Raw genomic sequence first — 22,708 nt, forward strand, 5'->3', positions numbered from 1 at the left:
CTATGTACACATTACACAACTGAAATGTACTAGTTCAAAGTCAGATCATTTTAATATTTATTTAATATATATAGTTTAGAGGTTATTGTTTATATGTTTTTTTAATTCCCATGATTCTGAAATTATAAGATCAAAGATTCTTTTCCAAACCACTTCTGGAAAATACTAAGAATTTGTGAATACTATTCATTACTCGAAGAAAAGCAGATGTTTTGATAGTTTTCTAAAATCTATCTATTCAGCATGAAGTCAGCTTTTTCAATGTTGATAACCCACTAAGGTTATGAATTTTCACAGAATTCTAATAAGTGATTAATGAATGTTTCCTTCATCAACAAAATGAGGAAACAATAGTTCTTTCATTTCTCATTTATTTATACATGCCTGTGAGAGTTATCTTTTCATGAATTAAAATTACAGTTTAATAGGTAAAAGAGCCCATTTCAGATGTTTGGTAATTATCTATGCTTATTTTAACTTGCTGTTGTTCAATTTTAAATTTTAATTGATCTATTTTATATTTTATTTGTTTTATATAAATTCCTTCTGATAAATAGATTATAGGTAAGACCCATTATTTATAACTGAGAATATTCTGTATTTTTTAAAATGAGGGTTTTTTGCTGCTTAATACACCTCTACATGCTGGCAAGAATAAATAAAATATAAATTTAATTTAATATGGACAAAATAATGTGATATGCTAAATATTAAAAAAAATTTACAGTCCAATAACATTAGACTTCCTTGTTAACTTATGTTGCTCTTCTCTTCATGACTGCCAAGCTAAGAGATTAAACTACTTTTTAAAAACAAGATCTAGTTCAAAGATCTAAAATATGCCATTTGTTGAATAAGAAGCTTGTCATTCTATTTGCTGTAACAGGATACAAGGCTCAGAAAGTGCTTCAGCTGTTAACAAAACACAAATGAAAAGGAAAGACATATCTCTGTTAAGTTAGCTAAACAGTGAAGAAAAATGTAACATGGTGCCTGGCTACATTCTCCTCTTTTAAATTTGTTGCTCTGAGAACACATTTTTTGCATGCTCAGAAGGAGGTCAGTGACCCTGCCCCTTAATCCTCTCTTTCTCTCTGCAGACTCCACACTAATGCAATCTCCAGCTCTGGATCAATTATTTTCTGACAACAAAGTAATGGGAATGGTAGATGTGTGAGTTAAGGGTGTACAGGTGGGGGCTCCTGGGTGGCTCAGTCAGTTAAGTGTCAGACTCTTGCTTGTGGCTCAGGTCATGATTTTAGGGTTGTAATATTAAGCTCCACGTGGGGCTCTGTGCTGGGCTTAAACACCCCTTAAGATTCTCTCTCTCCCTCTGCCCCTCCCCACCCCACTTGCTCATGCATGATCTCTCTCTCTCAAAAATAATTAATAATAATAATAAATTTTAAAGTATGTACAGGTGTATGAGTGGTTAGAGTCAAGGCATTAATCACAACAAATGAAGAATAATAAAATAACATGTCTCACTATTCTCAAATTTATCATTCTGCATTTTTAAGTCTTATTTTCAAAAGGGGCATCTATGGTATGCTTCTGAATATTCATATTTTTAGAAGTTTCAATGACCAAAATGAAAAAGTTAAACGGGGTTTATCTTTTATTAATGTGTGTATCCATTTGGGGGATAGTATACTTCACCTTGACAAGCAGGGACCGGCGCATCCCATGCATGATACCCGTAGGGAGACTTTCTGCACACGGCACTGCTTTTCCCCACAAGTCGGAACCCTCGGTCACAGGCCCAGCGGACCACACTGTTCAGCTGTCCACCTGTCTGACTGATAATGTATCCATGAGGCGGAGATTCTGGTGTGCTACAGTAGAAAGCTTTTCAAAAGACAGAAGAATCACTGTATAATTAATGAATCAGAAATTCTTTATAATCCAGCGTTGTAAAAAACTACAAGTGAATACTAGTATTTAGAATAGGCTAATTGTGGGGACGTGTGGGTGGCTCAGAGGTTGAGCGTCTGCCTTTGGCTCAGGTCATCATTCCAGGGTCCTGGAATCGAGTCTCACATCAGGCTTTCCACAGGGAACCTCATCTCCCTCTGCCTATGTTTTTGCACCTCTCTGTTTATCATAAATAAATAAATAAATAAATAAATAAATAAATAAATAAATAAATAAAGCAAAAGTAAAATAGGCCAATTGCCACTCAGGTGAATTTTATGTCCTATGAACATCATACAATTTTCTATTCTCTTGGCAATCTGTTGACAAACTTTTGGGAGACAAAACTAACTCTGAGGGCAGCCCCGATGGCACAGAGGTTTGGCGCCCCCCTGCAGCCCGGGGTGTGATCCTGGAGACCGGGGTTCGAGTCCCAGTCCCGGCTCCCTGAATGGAGCCTGTTTCTCCCTCTGCCTATGTCTGTGCCTCTCGCTCTCTCCATGTCTCTCATGAATAAATAAATAAAATCTTTAAAAAAACAAACAAAACAAAACTAACTCTGAGCTTCTTATCATCACAGAAGTCTTCTGTATTAAAATATACATATTTTTTCCTTAACATCCCGGTGGTTCAAAAGCTCTACAAATACTTCAGTGAATTTTGGAGGCTGTACTCCTCATCATCAGAGGACCCAAATGCCACAATCTTGGTAGTAATATTTTAGAACATGTTGTTTACATGTAACTTTGAAGTGATTTCCAGACACCTAGATCATGTTAGGTCACACATTTTATTTTGGCTAATGTGTAAATAGATAGACCACCACACACACATTCCATAATCCTCTTTCCCAGTTTATTAAAGAGTTTCCATGCTGTCAAGAGTGCTTACATATGGTGATAAAAATGTCAATAAAATAAAACTTTCTTCATCTTCTGAAGTCTGAAATGTCAAAAGATAATGTCAAATGGCTTTTCATATATATGTACTTTTAAGACTATTCAGCCTGGCAGGATCCATTTGCCCTTTGAAACTTCAATGTATTCATCTGAGAAAAATAAGACTTTAGGGGTAACTAGTAAGAAAAAGATTGGGTTTGGAATGTGTATGTCATAACGTGTTATTTCTAAAGGGAAAATATACAATCTGTCAAGTTATTCTTGGGGTTAAAGTGGTGTTTTCAAAATTTATCATGAATATCAACATAAATAAAGGTTATGTCTATAATGTAGACAATTTATTCTTATAATTGGTTTAAATAATTTCCCTTTAAGTTATTATAATCATTAAAACTACAATTTAATGTGCTGACTTTTAAATTCCCTCTTTGGGCACAAATTTAATAAAAAAGACTTTTATACAGCTCATATGACAGAAACATAGATCCAAATATGAAAAAAAAAATTAATGACTGGGGCATATATTTGAATTTTTAAAAACATTTCTTCTTCGCATGACTAATAAAAGTTTTTTAAAAATTTCATACAAATCTATTGTAGGATAAAACTTGTATACATATTAGTAACATGATGTCAGTGACAAGTCAATTCTATGTAAAAGAGGAATTCTTAATAAATTAAAATCAAGCTATCATCTTGCAGTTTTAAAATCAAAGTAAATAGACAACAGGTGTTTTATTTGCATATGATATAAATGCAAATTTATATAAATTAGTAAATATGGAAGTTTATTTTAGGAACTAAAATTCAAAATGTATTGAACCCTATGCCTAGAATTGTTTGGCTAGAATTGTTTATAAAATATTTATAAAAGTAATTTTCAGCTGAACTGATTAGCAATGACCCATGGCTGGGGGAGACTTGGTCTGAGCACTGTATAGAAAGAGACACCTGATTAGTTCTGAAATATTCTTTTACAAGCACATACCCATGCCTCTGACATGATTTAGGAAAAGTAAAATTTAAAAAAAAAGGAATATAATCTTTGAACCTTGAAGAACTATTTATATACATTTATATATATATTCACTCAGTGAAAAGAAGTAATGACAAAACAATTCTTTTTCAAAACTAAAGGTTTTTAATGATGTCCGGTCATTTCCCTTTGGATATTAGACTTATTTATCAAGTATCATGAATAGATGGACACTAATAAAACAACGATTTTTACCATTGTATGTTTATCTTTTGTTTGACCTTATAAACAACTTATTAAGTAGGTCAGATACACACAATTGAGTGACAATGTTATTATTTGTTGGAATTCAAGGGAAACAAATCTATTGAAGAAAAAAACATTGAAGATACCAGTTTAACTAATAACCAACATATAGAAGTCATCAATACCTAAGTGATTTTAATCATTTCCAAAATCCCAAGAGAGATGTACAATTATCATGACAGTGGAGACACTGAGACAGAGTTTATATAAATTGTTCAAGAAACTTCAGTGGAGGAACTGATTTAGATTCATGTCTAATTGAACAGTATCTGTGTTTATGTTCTGTAGCCACAACCACAGTGAGGATGTAGGTAGGATGTGTACTGAAGTTGGAAGTATCACATACCTATATATCTTATCCGGAAGCCTTTTTTGTTATTACCATGATCTGCTGACCACTGGAGAAATACTTCATGACCATTGCTTGTTATATTAAAAGCAGATGAATAATCGCCGCTGAGGGAAATAAGCACTGGACTTTGAATATTTGGTCCTTTGAAAAGAAAATTATACAGATTAGGCATAACTGAATAATTATGTTCCAATTTATCTTTAATATTTTATAAATTTAGAATAGTATTGTACATAGTGACATTGCCCCAAAACCAATTTATTTCATCAACAGTAACTTAAAACACAGTATCTTTGTTTTAAACAATTAATTCCACAGCTGAGGTATCTACAATTTGTAAAATAATGTGCAAACCACAGTTTTCACATGGTATGTAGAGAAACAGGATGTGGATACTTCTAAAAATAACTATAAGAGAAAATAAAATCATATAAGCAGTTGTTTACACTGAAGGTCTGCATGTATAACTAGAGTATCTGAACTGAATTTATGAATATGCATAAAAATAAACCATGGTTACCATCATACACCTGAAGAACATCAAATTCCTTTTCTGTCTGGAAGAATTCTACAAACATGCTGATATTATATCCTTTTTCTACTGAAATGCTCCAGGCACACATTTGAAGATTTGGGTAACTGTCAGGATATCCAGGGCTTAATATGACTCCTGTAGAATCTAGCCGTAATTCATTGGCAGGGCAGAGCACTATCAAAGAAAGATATCATTAAATAATGCCAGTGTTTTAGACCTAAGTGAAAACTGCATTTCAAACACCTGGTACTCTGCTTTCAGGTTTAATAAGTATAAGGGAGACAATACCTTGAATTATGTGTTAGAAGAGATAATTTGTATTAAGCTTGCAGTTCAGAAAATGGAGGAATGACCCAAAAATTATGGTACTGATTTCCTTTTTTTTTAATTATATGGTAGATGCATTACTTTTCTGTATAATAAATACATAGCTAATTAAAAGCTAAGACATTTATCTCCTTCAATTTCTTTATACTCTTTCCCTACTTTTCCTTTCTAGTTATGTCCTCTCTCCCTGCCTCTCCTGTGTATGTCTTTTTCTGTCCTTTTCCTTCCTTATTTATTTATTTATTTATTTATTTATTTATTTATTTATTTTTTACTCACTCTTTTCTCTCCTCAAACTTTAACTCACTCAGGTATGTAGGGCCAGACAAGAAACTGTACTTCTTAAGAGTATTCATTCCAGGCAAGGCTACTCCTCATCTCAGAAATGTGGGCAAGCCATTGAAGATTTAACACAATTTTAGGTTACCGATTATCATTCAGTTCTTTGTGCAAATGAGCTAGGCTTGGAAACACCAAATATAGTTGCTGGAATATAGATGACTAGATGAGAGATTTATATATTCATCATTTCCTAGATGGAAGGACAATGAAATATTTTGAGTTATAAAGTCTCCATGTAGTATAAGGATGGAAAAGAATAAGTAAACTGTAGATTATGGCAACATATAATTGCTCTTTGATGAAGTTAACAATTTGAAAATAAATAATTCAAAAATTATAGCCACTGTAACCAATATTGATATTTGGAAATTGACTATAGAATATAGCATAGTTAAATATAGAAAAAAAGCAGCACAAAATATAGAATATAGTAAAGCTAAAACATATTAGAGTTGTTTTCTTTTTAAATTTTTGGGCTTTTACTTCTGTTTCTTGAACTTCAATATGAAATATTTGCTTCTTGGATATGATTTGATGATTTTTCAAAAATAAATAAGTAAATGGTAGCAGGTCATTCTTAGTCTAAAAAGAGAAACTTAACCATTGTTTTTCACAAAATGACAAACTAATAAATAAAAAAATTACCTTGATAGCTGGAAATAGAATGGAAAATTTGAGTCACATAAGAAGAACAATCATGAATATATAGCTATGGAATAGTGAAATGATAGACATCTATAACCATATGAGAAATTGAAGTTAAGTTTTAAGGAAGAGTTTACTTAGTGTGTGCCCAGCTATTTAATATTTCTGGAATGCTTAGCTAAGTATCTTTTTGGGTGACTAAGCTCATTACTTTATCACTAAAACCATTTAGCAACTCCATAATTTGACACAGCCTTCCAAGTTCAGTCCTTGCCTCCTCCCCAACTCTGTTTCCTGCTGCCCGTCCACTGAAATGAAATGCTCTGAACATATTGAGGAACTACTTACAGCTTTATGAACTCTGTACATTCCTTTGTGCTTCTGTTTCAAACATCCTTCTTTCATCTGCTGCATTTGAAATGTTAGTGCATTTTAATGCTAGATGAAGTGTCTTGTCTTTTGTGAAATATTGCCTGAACCTCTCCTTCATCAACCTGAGCAGAATTGTTGATTTCTTTCGTGGTGTCTCCGTAATGGATGCTTCTATTATTGCAGTTAGCAATTTTGTGGATATTTCCTTATTTTTTTTTTTGGTCTCCCTTTCTAGGCTTTGGTTATTGAAAAGCAAATGCCATGTGTTATTTAAGGTGTTGGAACTGATATTCCTTTTTTTTTTTTTTTTTTTGGACCCGATATTCCAAACTGAGCAAAATATTCTGTATTACTTTTGAAAAATTGATATGATTCAATATGATATACTATAAATACACAAGCTATTTTCCTACTATCCGATACATATCAAGAAGTCCAATAACTATGAAGAATAAGAGAAATATTTATTGTGACTACATGTTAAGACACTGTGAAGCACCTTTTGTGCATTATGTCGCTTGTCACAACTTTAGAAAGTGTGTACAATTTTTACCCCCATTATACATATGAGGGAATTGATGCTCAGAAAGTATAAAATGCACAAAGTATCACAGGTTCAGCTGCATGAGCCCCACAATTTTAACCATCAAATATACCACCCATTTTACTCCATTTATATCAAACTCTTTAAAGAACAACACATTTAGAATTGCTTCTCATATTTTAAGCATGATACAGAAAACTAAAAGGATAAAGAGAAGAATAACAAAATTGATGCAGCCCCTTTTAGGAAAAGTGAAATAATAGTAAATAATTTAAAATGGACTAATTAATTCTGACAGATCCAAAAAGAATGACTATTTTATCAAGCTTGTGAATTAAAGAAAAAAAATGTCAAGTCAGAGTTTTGGCTTAGAGTGCCTGGTCAATTAATTTATATAGAAACACTGTAAGCTAATTCTAGGGATGATTTATTACTTTTTAGCTTGTATACAAGTGCCATTATGAGATAAAATTAGTTTGTTTGTTTTTTTTTGTATTCTCCATACTACATAAATAGGAAGAGATGCTATTATTTATCTATAGGAAAATCTGACTTTAGAAACAAAATATTGAAAATCTGAGAGATGAGAGGTTTAGTTATTTGGATTGTTTTAAATTAGAAATTTATTAAATTGGGATCCAGATACCAAAAAAATTAAGTGTTGCCCTCCAAGAGCTCACAATGTATTTATATATTGGAATCAAAGAAGTCCAAACATGTAACAGGTTGTTCACACATCCCTGTGTCTGCCTAAGTTATTTTTCCACGTAAAATTTCCCAAAAGGCTAAAATTCTATCCTCCACTTTCACATGTCTAGATGTCTGAATATGTATCCTACATAATCCTAAGTGGCTAAAAGGTAAAGAGGAAATTGAATGAATGACATTTAAATATAAGGATTACAGATGATAGACCTCAGAAAATCCAAACAACCTCATGATGTTCTTTTTTTTTTTTTTTAATTTTTTATTCATTTATGATAGTCACAGAGAGAGAGAGAGAGAGAGAGAGAGAGAGAGAAGCAGGCTCCATGCACCGGGAGCCTGATGTGGGATTCGATCCCGGATCTCCAGGATCGTGCCCTGGGCCAAAGGCAGGCGCCAAACCGCTGCGCCACCCAGGGATCCCTCTCATGATGTTCTAAAGTTATTGACTTTAGAGCAAGGAAAATTTTCATATTGGTATTGTTTTTTTTTACTTCCAAACATGTCTTTCTGTAAAGCCCCTTGTGAAAATCCTTCCATTTTATTGTAAGGATTCCAATGAGGTAGAAAATTAAATGTTAATTCCTACTTATATCATTTTTGGAATAATAAACAATATTTTTATTTTATGTTTATTTTAACAGCTAAGGTACAGCACAGGAAACAGATTCCCATTTCTCATGAATAAATTCCAATGAAGGACATTACCCAAGAATATTTGGGGAGGGAATATCAACTTCAATTCAATTTTATTCAAACTAATCAGTATTTATAAGTAGTAAAGATGTGGTAGTCACTGTTCTGGGCCCAAGTGAATAATACAAATTAACAACACATGATCTGAACATCAAAACTCTAGTTTTGGTCCATGAGGGTCTTGCTTTGTAATCCCATGGTGAATTCCTTGAAGTCTATACTTTTCTTTTTCACTTCTTTGTCTTTGTATATTCATCTGTCATTTGTACCATTTGTCTATCTTTGTTCTATCAAAGTCTCACTTACCATATGGAACCAAGACTCAGGGAGCAATGCTTCTGTCAAGCTTTGCCTGCCCCACAAACAGCTAAACATGACATGATTTGATAGCCCCCTGGACTGTTTCCTAAACACTCTATTGCTACCACCTGTATGGCTGCCATATTCCATAAGTCATATTACCTTCATAGTAGGGTCATTTATAGCTTGTTTTTTGTTTGTTTGTTTGTTTTTTACTCAAACCTTCATACTTAACAGGTGCTCCATTAAAGTTTAATGAATTTATGGATTAGAACAAAAATTATTTCAAGTAAAGGCAATCAACAGTGGAGCTTTTATTTAAAGGTGATTTCTCTTATTTTCCATCTCCATTTCCACCCTCACAGCAAAATTAATTTAAATACATTGAACTGACTTTGGGGTAAACTAAAAAAAAAAAAAGTAAACATTGGAAGAAAAAATAATTTTTAAAGTTAAATCCAAGAAATAATGTAATAAAAGATACCACATGAGTTGTATGACCTTTAACATTATGGCCAGTTAAATATTTAATATTTGTGTAAAACACTTTTCTCAATTTTGCCAGTATTAAATCAAACATAAAACAAATACTTGAAGATAAATAATCATAAGAATTGGTACCTTAAAAAAAAAAAAAAAAGAATTGGTACCTTGACAAACTGGAGGTGCTCCATCCATCTGGAGTCGTTCTCCTAATCTGCATGTCAGAATTGCATTGCCGACCAAAGTAAATCCTGGAAGACACTGATACCTAATAATGTCACCTATTAAAAAAAAGAAAAGAAAAAGACAGAAAGGAGCTTCAGATAGCCAACAAGGTAATGGTAAAAATGAACAGATGTTTCAATTGTAAAATCTGTAAATATTGTAGAACATTTTTTTTCTTTCAGTGATTTTTCAATCAGTATAAAATTCTATTAGTTGTCAGCAGGAATAATATTCAAAATACTGAAATATAGCCACCTCATAGACACTGACCAATCAGAACTGAAGCCAAAAGTAAGTTAGATCTAGTGTGCACCAGTTATATATAAGCAATAGTAATAAGGAAACAATCTAGTTGGTATAATAAAGGTATTCATTAAAAATATATCAAGCAGTTAAAAGGATTCAAAGTTATTGATTTTATATTAAAATTAAATTTACAGTAGGCATTAATATTTTCTAAGTTTCTCAGCCAAAATTAATATCATAATGATAAGAGTTTATGATGGCAACATTCTTTTGTTACACCACTTTTCAAAATGTGAGACATTATTGAATTTCTACCCTAGTTTCAAAAGGACTTTATTATCAAATTGAGCATAATCCACCATTTGTTTTCAAGGATGTGTGAATAAAGCATATCTTCTAGTACACTGTATATATTCTACATTGTATGTTGTAGGCTGAAGCATGAATTCAAATAACATTAGTGTTGTCAGAAGGCAACAAAATAAGAATTTGGAAGAAACTGCCATACAGTTATATGGTTCAAATTCCCATACTGGTTTTCCAGTTGGAATCATCTTAGAGATACAGCATTCTTGCTTTTGCCTATACTTCCTTTTGATCTTTTCACTGCTGTCCATTCTTAAAAACTCCAAACAACTCCCAACAATCCAGAGAAAGAGGGTCTAAGGTAGGTTGCTACTATCTTTTTATTCCTTTTTAAGCAAATATCTCTATTGAGTTTACTTTAAAAAAAAAAGAATATATTAGACTTTACCTATTTCAAATTCATCATCTTCTGTCAAAATTTCAGCATTGGGCACAGGTGGTGGAGGTTGGCATACTCTTAGTTGATAAGCTATAAAAATAGACAATGTTTATTCCTTTTCTGAGAAGCTGTATATGTACATTCACATATGTGAAAAAATCAAAATTATGCAAGGGTTATTTGTGAGAATAAAAATAAGTGGTATAATTTATTGTTTCAATTATTTATTTTTAAAATATATTATAATATTGAGGAAAAATAAGTTATTCCTTAGATGCCAAAGTATTTTCCCATGGTAAGAATGCTTACCTGTATCCTTATTTCTTCCCTCATTCTATTCCTTTTTGTTACATTGCTTCATAACACCTATTATTATTCTTTTGGCATGATCACAATTTGGAATTATATATTCTATTTGTTATATGCTCAATGCCTATCTCCCCAAGGTTCATCACAGAATCCCCTGCACCTAGCAAAGTGCCTGGCATATAGTTATAATTGCAAATAGGTACTCAATGCTTACTCTATTCCAGGAAATACTATAAATACTTATAACTCTCTTAGTCCTCAAAAATGTTATTTGTTTTATTAATTTATGATTAGGTCTATAATTATACCCATTTTATAAAAGAGAAAACTGTTAAAGAGAAATAAAGAATTTGTCTAAATAACACAGCTATAATGTGACAGAACTGAGATTTGAACCCAGGAGTCTGACTTCAGAGCTTTCTCACACCATACTATATTAATATATTCATGAAATACTTATTTGTTAAATTTCATGCTTCTAATAATCCATATCACTTGAATAGGTCATCCCCATTAGATGAGAAATATTCCTATTTGGCAAAATTTAAAGGCCATCAAAAATTAAAAAAACCCTTTATGAATGTGAGCATCATGACTACTAGACTCATCTGATATGTATATCACAATCATTTGTTTGATTCAAGTCTTATATTTACTAAGACTTTTTAAGAACATAATATAGTCCTGTTCAGTCAAGAAACACACTTGAATTCTATTATAACATTTGAAGAAAAATGTGTTTTATATGCCTAATTTTATTACTTAAATTTAGGAGTTAAATTATGTATCTCAATGAGCAGATAAAGCAGTTGAGGCTTAAAAGACATAGTAACTTGTTTGAGCTCACACAAACTAGTTCAGAGTTGAGCCAGGATTCCAGCCTCTGTCCTCTAACCCCAAAACCTATACCTTCAGTATCGTCCCTATCATGAGAAAAATATGAGAGTACTGAGCAACATCAACTAGGCCACTTAGAGAAGACTCCTATAAAAGGAGATGGATAAAATATATTTTAAAGAGCGAGTAAAATTTGTCCAGTTCTGAAGGGTAATCATGGACATAAGAGCATTTCAGATGGAGGAGAAAATATGACCAAAAAGTTAGGCCCTGGTTCATCATCATGTAACAAAAAGCCATTTACAAGAGGTTGATTGGCTAATACACCTTCAGGGAACTCAAAACAGATAATACACAAAAAAAGTTTTTCAAAATATAGCTGAAAAGAGATGAAGCAAGGAAAATTTTTGTTTCGATTTCCTGCTATAAATTGTTGCCTGCCTCTTCAAACATCTTCTTTCCAGTACTTCAACCTGTTTATAAAAGCACTTGATGATAATTTGCAAGTAAAACACTGCTCTACACAGAATGGTTACCACTAAAGAAAAGACTCACTAGAAAAGAAGCCTAGGACGGAAAAGTGTAACTCAAATTTTTGAGAAAAAGTTTAGTTAGTTTAGAGTAACAATAGGAATTTTGAAAAGCATTTTCCTGAACTTAGACCTTGAAGGGGGTACTATTATCAACGTAAAAGGTAATTGTAATAAATATTGCAGAGGTATGAGAAAGGTAATAGGAAGATACAGAGAACCTGCCATTGGGAAATCCTTAGGAGACTTATGCTTCAGAGGATAACATTTTAATTAATCTTGATGTAGAACAGAGATCAAAAGTTAGTGAAATGTAGAGATGCCACATATGTATCATTTCACTTTTGTTTGCTTGTAAATTTATTTTTGATCATCATGCTAATAACAGACTAATTTATTATTTTAAAGAAAAATAACATATTTATATCAACAAGGAACCCATGACTATCACCATCTGTAGAACATGCTCAGAATGACCTACATAAGTCAGTTGCAGAGTTTAAAAGACTAGGGCTTGCAAATTATTAGTAATGAGGGATATGATATTCAGAAATATTATGCTATTTTCCCAAGACCACATGGGTGCTGTGAGCTAAATTTTGTCCTATTCTCTGCTATTTACCTTCACCTACAGTTTTGTAAACTGTGTCCTTGGAACTGTGGAACTGGGGGGATCACCTCGGGGTCATGGAAGGTCTGAGGAGGTATAATGTCCCTGTCTCTCACCTCTACCTCATAAGAGCAATTCTCTGTTCATCAATTTTATAGATTTGGATTCTTTTTTTTTTTTTTTTTTAAGATTTTTTGTTGTTGTTTATTCATGGTAGACACAGAGAGAGAGAGGCAGAGACACAGGCAGAGGGAGAAGCAGACTCCATGCAGGGAGCCCGATGTGGGACTCGATCCTGGGTCTCCAGGATCACGTCCCGGGCCAAAGGCAGGCACTAAACCGCTGAGTCTCCCAGGGATCCCCATAGATTTGGATTCTGAATAAATTTCTCTTTGAATAAATTTTCTGCAATCTCCACCTAAGTAATTTCCTTGATTCTTTTGACTTCAAGTCTGATTTGTGTTATAATTCCCAACTTTATATGCCCTGGATAAGCACCTCTTCTGGATAAAAAATAAATATTTACTAAATAACATATAAAAAACTGGTTTCCTCTCGGAGGGAATAAGTCTCCAAACAGTCTTCCCTAGGGTAGCTCTCCACTGTAAAATTGCAAATAGGCATTAAAATAGAAGGAATCATGGGTCAGAGTGCTAGAAAATAAGATCTAAACAGGCTCCAAGATGCTTTCCACAGTTGAACTATGTAATTCTGACTATAATATGAAGGAAAAAAAAATACTGAAAGAAACTGCTTTGCATTTGTTTTTCTTTCGACTCTCAAAGACAAAGTACTACAGAAAATTAAATCATAAACAGCTTTCAACAATTGTTTTCTTTAAAAATATATATTTTATTTATTTATTCATGAGATATACAGAGAGAGAAGCAGAAGCATAGGCAGAGGGAGAGGCAGGCTCCCTTTGGGAAGCCAGATGTGGGACTCGATCCCAGGACCCTCGGATCATGACCTGAGACAAAGACAGACACTCAACCACTGAGCCACCCAGGTGCCCCATCAACAATTCTGTTTTCAATCTTCATCCATTTCTACTGATTTGTTAGCTAAAATAAATCTAAAATTTGCCCAGTATCTTTCCATTCTTTCAGCCAACATCTCAGTGGAGAGCCCTGTCATTTAATACTCATTGTATGAGTTAAAATCTATGTCTTTTTTAGAACCTTAGAATTTTATTTGGAAATAAGATTGTTACAGATGTAACAAGTTAATCTGAGATCATATTGAATTAAGGTAGGCCCTTAAACACTATGACTGCTGTCCTTATAAAAAGAGAAAAGACAGATATAGACACACAGCAAAGACATGCGACAAGGACAGAGACTGGAATGCCAAAGATTTCTGGCTACCACCATTAGCTAGGATGAGGCAAGAGAGGATCCTCATCTACAGCCTTCAGGGACAGATGGCCCTATCAATACACTGATTTCATCCTTCTTTTTTTTAATATTTTATTTATTTATTCATGATAGACACACACACAGAGAGAGAGAGAGAGAGAGAGAGAGAGAGAGGCAGAGACACAGGCAGAGGGAGAAGCAGGCTCCACGCAGGGAGCCCGAGCAGGACTCGATCCCAGGACTCCAGGATCATGCCCTGGGCTGAAGGCAGTGCTAAACCGCTGAGCCACCTGGCCTGCCCTGTTTTCATCCTTCTACTCTCTAGAACTGTAAGAGAAAAAAAATTCCATTTACTTAAGACATCCAGTTTGTGGTACCTTGTTCTAGCAGCCCTAGGAAACAAATACACCGGTATTGTTAAATCTGGATGTTTCTTGTCTTCTGTGTCTTTCTAGTGCAATCCTTCCTACACACAAAGGAGGTGATGGAAGGGAGGTAACACAATACTTTTTTGGAATCCACTCTGTGCAAAGAACTCTGCAAGTTACTTTACATAAGTTACTTCATTTAACCCCTAAATTACTACATCAAATATGTGTAAATACCATGTTGCTACAAGGGATCTAAATTTCAGAATGGGTGAATTATTTGCCCAGTTCATGAGCCGGAATTTGAATCATATGCTTGAAAATTTAAGCCATATTTTCTCCCACATTTACAGACAAATCAACCTGGACTGGAGAATTATTTTGGTACTTCCATTTCCCTAGTATCAATATATAAGTTATCATGATTTTACAGACCAAATTTATAATCTTAGCTGAACTTTGTCAAGTCCCTTATATTTACTATTTACTCCCTTATTATGCACTGTCATTTTTGACAACCTTGCCAGACTAGAAATTGGCACCATAATACTTAGCACTGAGTGTTCTACTGTCTCAAATTATTCCACCTTTATTCATTAATATAGACGGGTTCCATGTTTAGCTTTGTGGGACCATTTGGTATTTACATTTCCAAAAGAACTATTAGATATTTCATTTTGTTGTTTATTTAACACATATTATTATTTTTTAACACATATTATTAAGGACCTAGTGTGTATCAGAAACCATATAATATGCGCTGGGAATGTGATCGTGAACAAAGCAGACACAATCCTGCCCTTATAGACACTGTCAGTGAGAAAGATATTAAACATGCTACCTTATTGAGTAGAAATTAGCTAGTTGAAATAAGGCATGTGGGTGTGTGTGCATGCATATACGCAAACGTATATGTGTTGGGGAGAGGGATGACACATAGAAAAATAATCCAGGCAGAGGAATCAGCAAATGTGAACCAGCAAAAAGGAAGAAGCCCGGGTTTAGGGGGTTGGGGGATGGGGGAGGAGGGAGGGTTTGGTGAGAGAGCCCTGGACAAAATGAGAAGGGATAAGAAAGACTGGTAAATTTTGACTAAATCCCCCAAGAGGCAATGGTCATGCTCAGAGTTTGTTTATTGTAACCTGAGGAAAATGAAAAGCCTATGAAGAGTTTTACATCTGGGAGGAATGTGATCAAATTTTTCCTTTAAAAAAATAACTGTGTCTACAGTAGGAAAAATAAACGCAATTGGAAGGGGACAAAGGTGGATATCCAGAGACTCCTAAAGAGTCTATATTACAGCGGGTGTTAAATAAACAATTGTTGATTGGATCTAAAAAAACTCACTAGTGTTCTCAAATGACTTGACATTAAATTAAAAGTCTTGATTATGTTCTCCAAGGGCCTCTAACTTTGTTTAATTAACTTCAGCCCCATCTATTAACCAGTTTACAATTTTAGCTGCAAATGTAGAGACTTCCTCCCCTTCACCTAAAACTCAAGTACCCATGATTTGTTATATCACCTATGATGTCATTCTAACCTCATAAAAAAAAAAAAAAAAAAAAAACATTAAACCACATCTCTACACTTTCTCATAATAAACTTTGAAAAATCAAACCTGTCTACAACCTAACCTTTACTGTAGTCTCTTCTATTCCCTGATCAACATAGTTCTCAAATGGTTGACAGTGTAATATTTGATGACATGTCTAAAATGGTGTTCTATAGAATTTTATTTTTATCTATCTTGCTTTCTTGAAACCTATCTTCCTGTCTCTTTAATAACTTTGTCCTCAGATGACTAAAATAGAGACATCATCACTGGTCATGTTAGCTAGATTTAACCTCTTGCAGTTACTCTGCTTCACATCTGTTTGCCCTCTGGCAATTTTCACAAGGTATAAGAACTGTTTATTGCTCATTGTCTTACACTAGAATATAAACTGTGTGAGAACAGGAACTCTTGATTACCTTATTAATAGACCTCCTCAGGTCATAATGCAATATCTGACATTGCAGTATTCAATAAATACTTACTAAGTGATTGAATGATACGACAATGAAAGAATGAATAATGAATGAGCAAAAATGTATATATTAAATCCTTACTGTACCGAGTATGGACTCAATCCAGACTCTCTGAATTTAAATCCTGCTTCTAATGCTGAAATCTTGAGCAAGTTACTGAACCTTGACCTCACATTTCCTCATTTGTAAATAGTAATGATAATAGGAATAACTTTATGCTAACTTAAAGGGTGGTTACCAGGATCAAATATTTATACATACAAAGAACTTGAAGCAAGTGCCTAGCACATAGTAAGTATTCTATAAGGGTAAGCTCTTGTATTAAATTGGGAGTTCAATTCCTTCCACCTATTTGGTGTTCACAGATGAATAAGAACATTTGGTAAAATATATTTTGTTTTTTTCTAAGTTTCACTTTTAGTTTCTGAAAAAAAAATTGATTTGGCAATTACTGAAATAATTATGAGCAGTTTAGGCATATTATCTTGCTCTCTAGGAGCAGAGGATAATAAGGCAATAGTTTGAGGTGTGATGCATCAGGTGTGATGTAACTGGGGAATTTAACAGTGCAGCTCTGATTTTTCTGAAGATGTTTCTATCAAACCAACCAACACCCCTGGAAAAAAAAAATTCTCAATTTGTGTTGGTGAGTAAATAGTGTCCACAAGACAGCCTGATCTAGTTTTTGTTCTGGAAGCAGACTGCCTGTGTTCTAACCTTGGCCCTGCTACTTGTTAGTTCTACGACCTTAGGTAAACTGCTCAAACTCTGTGCTTCAGTTTTCTCTACTGCAAAATAAACATAAAGCTAAGATTGAGTTAATATATCATAAAGTGCTTAGAATTGTGCCAGACACGTTTTATCATTTCAAAGAGAGAGTGCATTCTCTATTTGGCAAAGGTTAACATGAGCATGGCTGCTTTGAATATGGTTGTGACCTAAACACATATAATCTCAATCTAACATGACTTTATTCATAACCCTGATGTCATTCAAAGAGCTGGTACCCACATGATTTCCCAGGACACATCAAATTATTCACTTTATGTCTAATGTGATTTACTGGATATTTGAAAATGCTAAGATTTTTTATTTGTTTCACACTGATGTACATTACACTGTAATAGAAAGTTCTAAGCTTTAGCAACTCAGTCTTTAATCATGTATATTGTTGTACATGTTTTGGTCTTAAAACTGCTAGTATAGTGCTCTGGAAATCATATTCAATAAATATTAACTAATAACTAATTGAATAAAAGTGATACACATCCTCTATAATGTGTAAAATACCCAATATTGCATGGTTTGGTCCCATTCTTTTTAGAAGAATCATTTTAATCGATGTGCCATTCAGTGTATAACCACCATTTACTATTTAAGAGTTATAAGAAGGCATCATATTCTATGTCAGTATCCAGTATCTTTTTTTTTTTTTTTTTCATGTAGGCTCCACACCCAGTATGGATCCCAAAGCAGAGCTTCAACTTATACTCTGAGATCAAGAGTCAGATGGTTAACCAACTGAGCCACCCAGGCACTCCTGTATGTCAGTATCTTTTGAGGATGACTACTGCTTAAATAGTGCCATGTTTTAGTTCAAATGTGTACAGATGTCTGGTTCCCGGTCCAATAAATTTTCTTCTTGAAATTGCTTTAGAGTTTAATTCTGGCAATATTTTCCAGTTATTTTTAATTTCTTCTTTTCTTTGCAATGAAACATCCAATCCAATTCCAGAAAAGAATGCTGCATTTATCTACTTCAGTTCAACTGGGCTATTAAAGGCTTCTTCAAAAAAGACAACACAGAACACTGGCAAATTGCCATTCCTTCTCTAAACCAAAAAAACTCAAGTGCACAACCTTTCTGCCAAGTACCAACGCAGTTTCTCTGACACAGGAAAAAAATAATTTTTTATGTTCCTCTATAAATTCTAAGTTCTCTACAACCACTGGTGGTGACTCAGATTAAGTCAAGCATTGTAATTTCATGATTTGGGAAAGATTTGGAAGAGGAAGAGCATTGATGATTACCTGTCTAGTATGTAATTTTGTCAATGTTATTTCAAAAGTTATATAAAGTAAGTTTAAGGAGGTCCACTTGAAAGAAAAGTTAAGAGTGTTTAAAATAAAAGCTCCCTGAGTTCCAATTAAGAGAGAAAAATAATACACACTTTTTTTTTCCCATTTTGGAGAAAATCTGCTGGCGAGTTGATATGAACCATATAGGTAAATTTCAGCAGTGCTGAAATTACTTACAAATGTCACTTTTGCTCCATTAATATTTTACAGTTTCTTTCTCTGCCTATATAAGGGAGAATTTTAGAAATTAAGAGCAAATGACTCATCCCTGGATTTAGAGTTGAGACTGAGGTAGTCCCCGTGATGAGAAAAAGATCAACAAGAAGTCACTCTTGATTTCCTTAGAGATGTAATATCAGAAATATAGTAAACGAAATGATGAGGAAAACTCCTGAATTATCCATTAAAAAGTTTCAATATCTGCCGCATGAATTCACTTCCTGATATTCAGATAGCTCTTTGAAAGCATATTGCTTTAGTACTGAGCTCAGGGCACCTGGGTGGCTCAGTGGTTGAGTGTCTGCCTTTAGCTTGGGTTGTGATCCTGAGGTCCTGGGATGGAGTCCCACATCTGGGTCCCTGCTTGGAGCCTGCTTCTCCCTCTGCCTGTGTCTCTGCCTCTCTCTGTGTGTCTCTCATGAGTAAATAAATAAAATCTTAAAAAAAAAAATTAAAGGGCAGCCCGGGTAGCTCAGCAGTTTAGCGCCGCCTTCAGCCCAGGGTGTGATCCTGGAGACCCAGGATCGAGTCCCACATCGGCCTCCCTGCATGGAGCCTGCTTCTCCCTCTGCTTGTGTCTCTGCCTCTCCCTCTCTCTCGGTCTCTCATGAAAAAATAAATAAAATCTAAAAAAAATAAATTTTTAAAAAAAGTACTGAGCTCATCGTAATTTGAAAAGTGATATGCCAAGGTTGGATAATCTCACACATCAATAGATAACAGAGCACATCACTGTTCTCATTTGACCTTTGTCAGTTTCTGTTTTCCTCTCCCTCTTCACCACCATTGTTTGAATTGCTTTTGGCTGTAAAGGAACATGCTATAGCTAGCTCTATCATAAACTACTCTATATATTGAAAAGAAAAAAAAACAAGACAAAATAACACATAATTCAGGTGTGCTCTCAGCTTAGAACATGGCTCTAACTGATAGACCATGATTTTCTACTATTTTTTTTAAAGATTTATGTATGTATGTATGAATGTATTTATTTACTCATGATAGAGAAAGAGAGAGGCAGAGACACAGGAGGAAGGAGAAGCAGGCTCCATGCCAGGAGCCCGACGCAGGAATCCATCCTGGGACTCCAGGATCGCGCCCTGGGCCAAAGGCAGGTGCCAAACCGCTGAGCCACCCAGGGATCCCAGATTTTCTATTATTGACCATAAACAATTTCATTAACAACTAGCATCTGATCTGATAATCCTTTGACCTCATTGGAACAACTACTCCAATTTTCTAAAAACACCTAGTCTAGAAATAAAGCATACTGCCTTGAACCTTTCCAGAACCATCTTGCACAGGCAAAATCCTATAACAAGCCTTACCCAATGCCCTCGTACTGGGATGCCACAGGGTCCCTCATGGTGTGCTGTCTCACTCATTACAGGGAGCAAACAAACCCAATTTTGTTTAACTGAAAGGTGTGTTCCTGACAGACTTTGATTCAGGGGACTGACAATAATACATTGTCCAAAATAGATACAATAACTTATAAATGGATATACACATGGTGCCAAATGTCAAAATAGAGTAAGCGATTTTGGCATGATTTTAGTCATCACTAAATAGTCACTTAAGTTGGGACCTGGGTTGAGTGTCTGCCTTTGGCTCAGGGCATGATCCCGGAGTCCTGGGATAGAGTTCTGCATCGGGGTCCCTGCATGGAGCCTGCTTCTCCCACTACCTGTGTCTCTGCCTCTCTCTTACATAAATAAAATCTTAAAAAAAAAAAAAAAGTCGCTTAAGTAATAGTAAGTGGCATTTATCTTTTCTACATAACAGTTTCACCAGTTTGTTTTTTTTTTAGTGTCTTTATCACATTTCATATATATATAATTGTAGGACGTCCCTATCCCCATGCTTTCTAGGTATCAAACAATGAAACACAGATAGAGTTCAATGCTCTATCTACTGATATATGAAAGGAGGTCAGGTCTTTAGGTTGTGTGAGGCAAAGGGGTCACACAGTTCAAAGCAATGGTGATTTATGTTTTATATAAAATGTGTCCTTGTATCTGCAGCAGTCTCTTTTAGGATGAGACTTTGTGGAGTTAAATATACTTTCCCTAAATACAGAATTTATTGTAAAGGTAACCTTAAACTTAAAAGATGACCTAAAAGACATTATCAGCCTTTTAAACATATTTCTTAAAAATAATCTGAAAGTCAATATATAATCAACTCATTTCTTCACAGAAGATGTGCCATTGGGTAAACATTGGAAAACAAAGGGTAATATAAATTAAATCATATTATGCTCACTAAGAAAATCTTCTGTATATAAATCGAGGTTCTCTAATATTCTAATATTAGAAAAAGTACTGCCCTGGATAATAGATTTCAACGTGAGAATGATACTTTCTGTCTTAAATGAGTAAATATATATCCTGTCTATATTATAGTCTCCTAGTTGTTTTTAGTTGCCATAAGTCAGACCCCGAATAAAAATTATCTTCTTTTCACACAGTGACCTTAGCACATTTTAGAAACCAGAAGGAACATACTAAGTTGCATTACACCTATGTATTGTGAGCTTGTAGGTCACAAAGAAGAGAACCCCTACAAAGTTTAAGGTTCTAAGTTTTAATTACAAGGGGTATGTTCTAGAAAATGAGGTAACTTATCATCTCACTAAAAATTAAAATCACTTTTGTTAAGTTTTTAAGGAAAAATTAGATTTACAGGGCATTAAATATAATCTGTATGTTAGACAATACCAGCTTAGGACATTGCCTGGCATTCAGTAACAACTCTCTATATTTTAGCTATGATTATTGCCTTGTTGTCATTATTTAAAAAGAGTTCATTCTATGGAGTCAGATAGACCTATTTTGAATTCCAGACAACTCTTCTATTTATTAGTTCTCTAGTTTTATGTAGGTTAATTTTTTTTCTTTCAGTTCTTTCATCATTAAAATGGGGATAATAGTACTCATTTTGCAGAGCTATTACAAAAAATAGCAATAATTCATGAAAAGTAGCTAGCAGAGTACCCAGCATATTAAGTTTTCAATCACTCTTCTAGTGACTAATATGGAAAGTCAGTGTCTGCAAAACAGTGCAGTTAAAACAGGTTTTGTGTAATTTACTTTTAGGAAGTCATTGATTAGGACTGAATATTGGTATTATTTATTACAAGCCAAATCCAACCAGACTCTATGGCAGATATCAAGAAAATTTAGTTCTTACTTTACGAAATTACAATTCCAGCAATACAGAGAGAGACAAAACATTTCCTCAGATAAAAAAGAAGTATAATATCTGAGAAAAAGTGCCTCAACATTTACACCTGTCCTATTTTTTCATTGCACAGAACTTTCATTTTTCAAAGCTTTTTATGAATGTTATTTTTGATCATGAAAGGCTTTATGAAGGTGATGTTTTATAAAAGACAGATGGCTGGCTGGATCTCATAAAGGAAGTTAGGTTAGGAGAAAAGAAACACATTTTTTTTCTCTTTTCAAATATATTAAAAATACATTAATAAATAAAGCCTAAATGATCAGTGTGACCTTTAAGAAAGTTTGTGAAAAGACTGATCTGTCAAATTTATAAAGTAAATGCACAAGTCCTAAGAAAACCACTTCTGACTTACAGTAGAGCATAACACAAGGACCTAGTAAATCAGTAACAGAATTTAAAGAAAACTGAGCTGGAGAGTAAACCATTCTAAGCTTAGATATACTTAATCAGCTTAACATAAGTGTTAAATAGTGCATTACCGCCCTGGTTTACTTACTGAAAATACCAAA

At 33.9% G+C, this 22,708-nt stretch overlaps 1 protein-coding gene and 1 long non-coding RNA gene across 2 annotated transcripts in view; one reads left to right on the forward strand and one right to left on the reverse strand.

Annotated features, from left to right (window-relative positions):
* Positions 1–18,274, forward strand: part of LOC140603735 (uncharacterized) — a 39,899-nt gene extending 21,625 nt beyond the window's left edge. Inside the window, exon 4 of the long non-coding RNA XR_012006724.1 lies at positions 18,102–18,274. This is a non-coding gene — a long non-coding RNA (uncharacterized lncRNA). The remainder of the gene's footprint in view (positions 1–18,101) is intronic.
* Positions 1–22,708, reverse strand: part of CSMD3 (CUB and Sushi multiple domains 3) — a 1,168,727-nt gene that overhangs the window by 78,386 nt on the left and 1,067,633 nt on the right. Inside the window, exons 46-50 of the mRNA XM_072774281.1 lie at positions 10,622–10,702; positions 9,564–9,677; positions 4,968–5,156; positions 4,442–4,588; positions 1,660–1,848 (exon numbers count right to left, since the gene is read on the reverse strand). Coding sequence (XP_072630382.1) covers positions 1,660–1,848; positions 4,442–4,588; positions 4,968–5,156; positions 9,564–9,677; positions 10,622–10,702 — 720 coding nt within the window. The remainder of the gene's footprint in view (positions 1–1,659; positions 1,849–4,441; positions 4,589–4,967; positions 5,157–9,563; positions 9,678–10,621; positions 10,703–22,708) is intronic.

Source organism: Canis lupus, chromosome 14 (genome assembly GCF_048164855.1).
Source record: "Canis lupus baileyi chromosome 14, mCanLup2.hap1, whole genome shotgun sequence".
Taxonomy (NCBI): Eukaryota; Metazoa; Chordata; class Mammalia; order Carnivora; family Canidae; genus Canis; species Canis lupus.